Raw genomic sequence first — 9,334 nt, 5'->3', positions numbered from 1 at the left:
CCCACCCGTGAGCGCCCAGGCTGAGGGCGGACTCCCCATCCACACCCCAGAGCCTGGCAGCCCTGCCCCAACTGCCATCCTCACCCCTCTCCCCGCACTGCTCCCTGCCAGAGCGTGGGGCGAGGACCGCCCTGCCCGCACCTTACCTCGTAGATGAGGAAGACTTTGGCTCCCACGTAAATGCCCATGCGCGTCACGGCTCGGACGGCAGCATTCATGCCTGCGAAGGGGTCCGGGAGACGCCCGTCAGTGGAGACGCGGAGTGTGGGCGCCCTGGACCGTCCCTCCCACATCTCGGGGGGCGCCGAGCCAGGACTCCGAGTCCAGCACGGGTGAGCCCCCCCCGCATTGTATCGGCTTCCCACTCGGAAATAAGCCGCCCCAGAGTTAAACCGGGAAGGTCCCCGCCAGGGCCCGACTCCCAGAGGCACCTGCAGACGTGCGACATCGCTTCCGGCCGCATCCCCGCCGCCCACGCTCACCTGCGGCCTGTGCTGCCCGGCACAGCCCCCCTCCCCGGCCCCCAGGGCCCTGACCTGGGGGAATCGCAGCAGGTCGGGCACATGGCCCCAAGATGCAAAACGGGGCAGGTGGGACGCAGGGGCAGCCGCCTCCCAAATGCGCCCGCAGCCACTGCTAGAGCCTTGGGCCACCACCCTGGGGGGCAGCTTGGGGAGCACCCTGAGGTCGGTGCCTGTGGCCCTGGGGCCGTGAGTCCCCTGCCCCTTGGCCTGCAGGGTGGGCTCCGCGAGACAGGAGAGGGGGACAGCACCCCCTAGGGCCAAGCTCAGGCTCCTGGGGGTCGCACGGCCCCAGGGCAGCTGAGTTGGCCGGCGCCCCTGCTCCCCAGCCTGCAAACATACTCCGGGGCCACCAGGCTCAGCGGGTCACCTCTTCCCGTCCCCCAGCCCCGGACCCCCACGGCCCCCAGCCCCCGTCTACAGCGGCCACCTTGCAGTATAGGCTTCCTGGAAAGACGGACACTCACGGGGCAGGACGAGGGGGCAGGAAATGCTCAGAAGAGCCCAGAGGAACCTCAGTCCCCTTCCCTCGCGGTCAGTTCTGAGACTGAGACCCAGAGAAGGCAAAGGTGTCCCTGAGGTCCCTGCACGGGGTCGGAGGCACCCCACTGCGTTCCTGAGGTCGCTCCACGGGGGGCCGTCCCGCTGCGTCCCCGGGGTCTCGCACACAGTCAGGCTCACGAGGCACAGCGTGAAGAAGACCCCGTGGGCAGCCCCACGAGAGACTCGAGCACCAGCAGTGGCCCACGCCGTGGCCCTGCCCTGTCTGTGGGTGGGACGCGGCCCCGCCCAGGGCTGCAGCTGCTGCGGGCCTGGACAGTGCCAGGTCAGGGGCCCTGTGCGGGCACCTGGGGCAGGCCCAGCCTCCACACTGACTGCCACCTGGCTGGGGCCCAGGGATGGGCGAAGGGCAAAGGGTTGAGGGGGCAGGAGCCTGGAATCAGTGGCTGTAGGCAATTTGCCTCAAACCTTCTTGCCCGTCACAAAAGATGTCAGCGGTTCGATACAAAGGGGCGGGCAGGGCGGCCCCCACGTACTCAGAGAGGAAGACTGTTGGCCAGTCACCTGCCCTGGGCTCCAGCCTCTGACCCTGGGTCTGGAAGCTGGATCGTGGACATGACCTGCACGTGGTCTGGCCCAGGACCACCCCTGCTCCCCCGGCTTCCTCTTGGTGATCCTGGCCCGGAGCACATGCACGTCCTGTGGTCTGTCCCTAAGCTGTGAAAGCCTTTCCCTGGAGGCGGCGGGGCACCAGCCAAGGGTGGCCGAGGCCCCAGGAGCCCTGCCCCACCCCCGGGCGCTCTGAGCTGGTGGACGGGCAGTGTCCATCAGCTTGGGTGTCCTGCGGGAGTGCCATCACCCCCAGGGTCCCTCGTAGCTTGTGTGGTCCACAGGGTGACCCTGACGTAAAGACTCTCGACCTTTACCGTACTTACACTAGTCTCACCCCGTCTCCAGCCTGGAAGGCGGGCCCAGGGGGAGCAGGTAGCTCCCAGAGGACCGTGGAGGGCTACATAGCATATGGCACCTCAGGAAGAGCCCAGCGGCAGAGCCTACCCCAGTGCAGGCTCACGGCACCGGGCTCCCAGGAAATCAGCCCACTGTCACTGCCCTCATTTTGCAGATGAGAAACCGAGGTCCCAGAGGGAAGGCAGGGGAGCTGCTGGAACCCCGGCAGGTGAGGGCAGCGCCAGGATGTACCCTGGACCCTCCTTGGGCTCGGCAAGCTGCCCTGTCCCCAGCCAGCAGCCGAGGCTCCTGCTCTCTGACGTCCAGAGCCAGGGATTCCCGGGGCCGAGGTGCCCAGATGTCACGGCTGGCAGAGCACAGGGGTCAGAGGGCCCTGAGCTGGCCACACTCACAGCTGACACACCTGCCTTTAGCAAAAGAACCCCATTTCTAAAGAAATCATAAAAGTCTCACGGCCCCAAAACGAATGGAAGTGGGATTTCAGTGACTGCAGTTAGGGGTAGGAGCCCAGAGAGTGTACCCCACCCCCACCCCCAGACAGCCGGGCTGCCCCAGGAACCGGATCCGAAGGGCTGACAGTAATGCTGCCTGAGGTCAGCGGCCTCGAGCTGCAAGCTCCCCGCCCTGCCTGCCCTCGCTGGCCTGCCTGCCCTCGCTGGCCTGCCTGCCCTCACTGGCGGGGGGGGGCAGGGCAGGGGCAAGGAGGGACATGAGACAGCTGCAAAGCTGCCCCCCCGGCCCCCAGCAGGCCCTGGGTCCTGCAGAAGCATTCGGCCGCCTCTGGGGCCTTGGGCAGCCCAGGCTTTCCACCCTCAGGTATCTGCTTCCCCGGCTGCCCTCGCTGGGGTGAGGCCACTTTGGGCTCACTGCAGGCTCCGGTCCAAGCCCCACCCCCTGGCAACTGGAGGGAGGCCAGCAGTTTCGGATGGGGTGGTGGGAGGGGTGGGGGCAGTGGCAGAAGACCCAGGGACTGCAAAGGGCCCCAGGCTTAGGGTAGTGTGCTCAGTCTTGTAGAGGAGAACAAATGACCATATTACAGGAAAACTCTTCAATCTTAGAATGGAATTGTGCCAGCTACCATGGATACGGAGGCCTGAGGGCGTGGGTTTCCCTGTAAACCTCACTGCAAACTGCCTTCCTGAAAGGGCCTTTTTTATTGCCCTTTCATCTGCTTTTCTTTCTCAAAATAAACCCAGGGTGGCAGCCACGAGCCCCACAGGGCCAGAGGAGCAGGGAGGAGAGCAGCTGCATCTCCCGCTGACGGAGCAGCCCTGGACCCCTCCATTCCACCCTCCAGCCTCCAATGGGCCAGGGACACTGCAACAGATGACTTCCTGTTGGAGGAAAGCGACACCACCGCCAAACTGATGTCATAAGGTGACTTCTCTTCACAATTAGCTTCCGGGAAAACAAAATGTACAAGAAAGAGGTGATCCTGGCGGGACACGGGGCCCCGCAGAGTCACACTTAGCATCAGTCGATGTGAAGACTTGGAGCCAGGCTGGGACATAACGAGATGGGGGCGGTCCTCACCCGCAAATACAGGACATCCACGTCCACACGGATCCACCCAGAAAAGGCCGGTCCTGCGCGTTACTGAGGGACAGGGTGGGGTCCGCCCCAGGGGCAAGACCGAGGTGTGGAACCAGTGGGCGGCGGGGCTGTGTTATAGTCTTCTAGTCACTTTTGCACAAAGTAACATCCGTAACGACCACCTTCCCTCGACGCACGGACACCTACTCCCCGCCAACGGGAAGGGGAGAGGACGCGACTTTCAGGCTGGCTGGAAGGAACCCACCAGGTGGCTTGTCTTGTTTACAGAAGGGGAAACTGAGGCCCGAGGGATGTGCTCGGGTCAAGTCAGAGAGCTGGTGGAGGCCGGCCCCACCGGGACAGGGTCTGCCCGCTCCCCCGCCGCCCACTGCCACGAGGCTGGCTGGTTTCCACTCACTCCAACGAATGCAGACTTGAGCCTCGGGGAGGCAAGTGCAGGTCGGGGTGGGTGCCCGTTCTCCACGGCGGCTGTCAGCCCCGCGCCCACCCGGGGGGGCCCGCGGGAAGGGCCCGCCCGGCACCATCAGGTCCCTAGAGGTCGGCCTCTATTTGGAAGGCAGCGGGGGCCCCTGAGGGCAAACCGAGAACCCACCGTCTGGAGCCAGCTCCCCGGAGCAGTGCCGGCGAGAGGGCGCAGGCCCGGAGCGGACACCCACAGGCTGGCCTTCAGAACTTACAATACAGAAAGGCTCCCTGCCCCCCAGAGAGCCAGCTGGCCCTGGCATCTTCCCCCAGGCATCAGCCCGAGCCCTAAACTGTAGAAGCTTGCGGAGCCCTCCTCTCTCGCAGCCCCGATCAGAAAACCACGTTACAGCCAGGGGTCTAGGGAAGCGAGGACACAGCGCGAGGTGAGGTGGCCGGCCCAGCCGGCAGTGCGCTGACGGCCACACTCCTGGGTGTCCAGGAAGCACTGCTCGTTCCATGTGGGGCATTAGGGCCGGGCTGGCCAAGGGGAGACCTACAGGTCATACAGGCTTTGCCCTCCACTGGCCCACCGGCCCAGGCCGGCAGCCTCTTCCTCCCTGGCCCTTCAGCTGCCCCCACTGATCCCTCGTCCTGTTTAGTCTGTGCCACCCACCGGCTCGGCTCCCCTGCCTAAACGTGCATTTATCTTTCCCAGCCCTCCCTCCAGTGCTGTTGTCTCCATGGTGCAGACAGGAGCCTGGGTGGAGACCCCTGTGCCTGCTCGAGCCGGGGAGCTGGGGCCTCGCAGAGGAAGGGCCTCTCTGGAGAGGTGGGCCCAGCCCCTCAGGAAGTGTCTGTCCCCCATATACCAGGCCCTTCCCGTGGTCCAATCTCACAGGGCAATGCTTCCCCAAGACCACCCTCCTCCCACCTGGCCCCGGCCCACGGGCCATGCCCTATGAGGGAGCCGCCACTGCCCAGCACCCGGCAAGCGCTCTGGCCACGCGGGGCCGCGGACGCGCAGTGGAACACACTGTCCGCCCGCCAGACTCGGCCCGGAGGGCTCAGCCCGAACCCGCACAGGCCGGGACGCAGACAGTGGCTGATGTCTCTGCCTTCCTGGGCTTACTCCTTGTGAAAGCTCCTTGTAGCTCTTCCCTGCTTCTGCGCGGGGAGCGGGGAGCGGGGAGTCGGGGGCCTGAGGCAGGGAGAGGAATTCTGCGTCTGGACTTTCTGATCTGGAAGGAGGCAGATCAGGCCCGGCTGTGCAGCCTGAGAGCGCCGGCTAGGCTCCTTCCAGGCCTGCTTCCTGGGCTAATTAAGGTGTCTCCTGAGGTTCAAGGTGTGTGGTGTGGCCATGCGGCCAAGCCCGACAGGTGTGACACTGGCCATCCCAGGCCAGAGGCGCTGAGGAGAGCAGCAGTCAGGACAAGTCCAGGGCACCAGGACAGACCCCAGGAGGGGCACTCGGCTAGCTCTGCCAGGTCCCAGCTGCAGGACCCTGGGCAGGTCAGCAGGAAGGCCACCACCTTTGGCCTCCCCTGTACAAGGGGGGTGGGAACAGCTCTGCACTAAAGAAAATGCCCCAGAGCCGCCCTGGAGACAGTGATTTGGGGGAAGCACGGTGCCCCCAAGCCGTGTTTCATAACGACCTGGTTAGAGTCGGGGCTCTGTGGGCCTGCGGGGACCTGCCCATCCTTCACTGGCCTCCGCTCAGCTTGGCATCCAGGAAATGGGGCTTCTGAGACGCGCCACCGGGAAGGGGTGCGGGGAGGGCCTGGGGTCGGCAGGAGCGGCGGCCGGCGAGAGAACCCTGTCCCGGCCACGGCCGGCCGCGCGGACACACCCCCGGCGGGCCTGACGCAGAGGCCGTTGGGGGCGGCACGTACGAGGGCCCCCGCCGCGCGGGGGCGGGTCCAGGAAGCGGACCGGGAAGGGGACCGGGGCTGGGAGGGGGAGGAGGAGGCGGGAGGCGCAGGCCGGGAGGAGGACCTGCTGACCGCGTGCCCCAGGTGCCGCCTAGGGTGCGGGAGCGCCCCAGGGACCCGGGGACAGCAGCACCCCCGCCCGCCGGCGACCGGCCCCCGCGTGCCCGCACCCACCTTGCGCATCGCCGCCGCTGGTCAGCACGCCGATGGCCTTGCCGGCCCCGGACATCCGCAGCTTCTCCAGATCCACGGTGGCCATGGTGGCGACTCGGCCGCGCTCGCTCTCCCGCCGCGCGCCGCCGCTGTCGCTGGTCCCGCCCCGCGCCCTGCGCTCCGCCCCGCGCCGTGTGATGTCACCGCTGTCCACGCCGGGGCGGGGCCGACGTGCACCCGGCACCTGGGCGGCGGAACTGGGGCTCGACCCGGCAGCGCCGGCCTTTTTGTTCAAGTTTCTAAACCTGTTCAGTCTAACAAGGGGCGCGTTTACTGAGGGGGCGGATCGCGGCCGTCTGGGTCTGTTAGGCACACCCTGCGGCGAAGCTGGTCAAGCACGGTGACCAGACCTGAGGGAAGGCCAGCCAAGGGAGGCCAGACGAGTCCCATTGCCAATCGCTGCCTGCCCGGCTTCCCGCGGGAATTTCTTATTCCAGCCGCCGGTCTGTTTCAACTTCGTTCATTGCAGGAGCCACAGAAGCTCTACCCCGACTCGGGACACCCCTGGTGACGGCCCTCCCACCCGGAGGGGTGCATGATTAAGATGCGAAAAGAGTTAAGAGGAAAACCAGCCAGCATCCATCCATTCATTTATCCCTTACTTCAGTAAATGTTTGCTGGACCCTTGGAAAACCTGCACACCAGGCATCGTGTGGGGTGGGCACCTGGGTCAGGACAGGGGGCTCTACCTTGGGTGGTCAGTGGGTCAGTCACTCGGAGCCACGAAGCCCCTCCCCGGATCCAGGTCCCCCGAAAGGTGGGAATCCAGCCCAGTCACCAGACAGACTGGACCCTTGCCCTCAGGAAGACTGATCGCTGGTGGGAGAGTCCCCATGAAACAAATCGGGGGCTTTGAGGAAAGGCATCCATCGTGACAGGGCCCAAGACACCCAGTGGGGTGGGGGGCTGGGGGTGGGGGTGGGTAACATTCTGTTTCTTTCTTTTAATTAATTAATCTGGCTGTGCTGGGTCTTAGTTGTGGCACACGGGATCTTCACTGTGGTGTGCAGGGTCTTTTTTTTTTTTTAGTAACGGCATGCGGACTCTTAGTTGCGGCATGCGGGATCTATTTCTCTGACCAGGGATCGAACCCAGGCCCGCTGCCTTGGGAGTGCGGAGTCCTAACAGCCGGACGGCCAGGGCAGTCCTGGTAGCATTCTGTTTCTTGAGCTGAGTGGTGACAAAGGCGTGTTTGCTTTATGAAAATTCAACAAGCTGATCACCTATGATTTGTCCCTTTATCTTTATATATGTTATGTTCTAATACAGAGTTTACGTAAAAATATTCCATTGTCGGGGCAGGGGGAGGTATGAGTCAAAGGGAGAGAGTTTCAGTTCTACAAGACGAGTGTGTCCCAGAGCTCACTGTCCAGCCTGGTGCTGGAACTTAATCATTCTGTAGTGGACACTTAAAACGTGGCTAAGAGGGTACATGTATGTTAAGTGTTCTTATCACGAGTAACAGCAAATATTTCTTCAATTATCACAGAGGGGAAAGAGGGACCTCATTAGTCACAGCTGTGCCAAGTCAGGCACGGATAAGAATCTGGGCCACTTGACTGACCTTCTGGCATCAGGTTAAGAAGATGGAAGAATGGCAGGACTCACAGGCAGCCCTCAAACTCTCTGTGCCCTGAGGCCCTCCGCCCTTGTGTGGATGGTGGCCTCACCACTGGGCACACAGCTGTCGTCCTGGGGTCTCTTGTCACCATCAGTTTCCCTTGTGGACTTCGTGGTCACCAGCTCCCAAATCGTCCTCCTTCGTTTGGGTAGAGCGCACATCCTCCAGGAGGTTCCTGAGAAAGGGCTCAGGGCGTTTTGAGATTCTGCCTGTGTGAAATTGGCCTTTCTCGACCCTGTTACTTGATTGAAGACTTGGCTGTGTGTAGAATCTTGGGTGAGAAATCATCGTCCTACAGAACTTTGAAGGTGGCTTCCATCATTCCTTGATTCCAGTGTTGCAACTGGGAAGTCAAAGCCACCTGACTCCTCTGTGTGTGCACAGGACCCAGTATTTCCTCCCTAGAAGCGTGCAGGACCTTCCTTTCCGGGGGGCTGTGAGATTCCACAGGAAATGCCTTGTGTGGGTCTGCTTCCCAGTGTGGGGCCGGGCACGTTCTGGGTCCTTCCAAGGCAGCAGTGCGTGTGTTCTATCCGGGACAAGTTCCTGTACCATTTCCCTGACAACTCTTTCCTCTCTGCGTTTCCCTTTACTCTTTCTGGAACTCCTGGTATTTACATTTTGATATCCTATATAGCTTTACTTTCCATTTTTAGAAAGTCTTAGCTTGACTTTCCTATTTTATAACTCATTTCTGCTGTACGTTCAGAGAGCTTTCTTCAGCTTGCCATGCCAACCTCTTGTAAAGTTCTCTGTTTCTGCCGTCATGGTTTTGATTTCCAAGAGCTGTTCCTTTTAACAGAGTCTTGTTCTTGTTTCATGAATACAGGGCCTATCTCTCTAAGAATCTTACAGTTTTATTTGGATTTTTTAACATTCATTCCTCCCTTCTGAGTCTCTCTTTTCATCTGTGCTGCTTTCTTTCTTTCCTTTTGTCTTGGCCTCTGCCATCCTAGGGACCTTCTCTAATGTCTGGGAATCCTTGGCTATCTGTGATTAAGAGGCAGAACCTCTGAATGTGACAGGTGACTTTTGGTTGTTGAGTCTTGCTGTAGGGTGAGCTTTCTGGGCCATTTTTTGGGTAACCCCCAGAACTGTTGTCCCTTTAGGTTGGTCAGATTCAAGAAAAGAATCTTCCAGCCTCTTGTCTGGAGGGAAGATCGCGTCAGGAGCTGGAAGAGGGGGTGGAGCCCCTCATGCAGCCTTCTGCCTGGTGATCCGGCCACGCACTTTCCATGTGGACCCCTTGCCTCAGTTGTTTATGGCATTCCCAAGTCCAGACACTCTGCCCGACCTCCAGAGTAGAGCTCCTGACCTCTGCTGGGGAGAGGGACGGATGGGGGCTCCATTTTTCAGCCAGCCTGACCCCTCCTCTCCCACCAGGCTCGTCGGCAGAGGCCTCAGGACCACTCAACGCTTGGCCGGGGGGCCCGTGTTTATGCCTGGGGTTCTTCTGGAAGACTGTGAGGGGTACATCGGCTTGCATACTGGGGGACCCCGACCTTGTACTGGCCCAGCCTGGTTGTTCGCACCGGCTGCAGAAGCACTTCAGATCCCAGCCCGTCAACCACAGGGACGACCCTTTCCTGGGCTCCAACCACAAGCTTTGTCTGCCTGCTCCA

At 61.9% G+C, this 9,334-nt stretch overlaps 1 protein-coding gene across 3 annotated transcripts in view; it reads right to left on the bottom strand.

The window, feature by feature from the left end:
* PFKL (phosphofructokinase, liver type) overlaps nucleotides 1-6,152 on the bottom strand; it is a 34,109-nt gene extending 27,957 nt beyond the window's left edge. For 2 of the 3 annotated variants that reach the window (XM_065877058.1, XM_065877059.1), the window contains exons 1-2: nucleotides 6,053-6,107; nucleotides 147-220 (exon numbers count right to left, since the gene is read on the bottom strand). In XM_065877058.1, the coding sequence (XP_065733130.1) occupies nucleotides 147-220; nucleotides 6,053-6,107 (129 nt within the window). Of the gene's footprint in view, nucleotides 1-146; nucleotides 221-6,052 lie in introns of all 3 variants that reach the window. The other variant, XM_065877056.1, reaches the window with a different exon arrangement.
* Nucleotides 6,153-9,334: the final 3,182 nt, after the last annotated feature.

The sequence above is a fragment of the Phocoena phocoena genome, chromosome 4 (genome assembly GCF_963924675.1).
Source record: "Phocoena phocoena chromosome 4, mPhoPho1.1, whole genome shotgun sequence".
NCBI lineage: Eukaryota > Metazoa > Chordata > Mammalia > Artiodactyla > Phocoenidae > Phocoena > Phocoena phocoena.
Note: the sequence above shows the minus strand (reverse complement) of the source record. Positions and strands in the feature narration are given on the sequence as shown.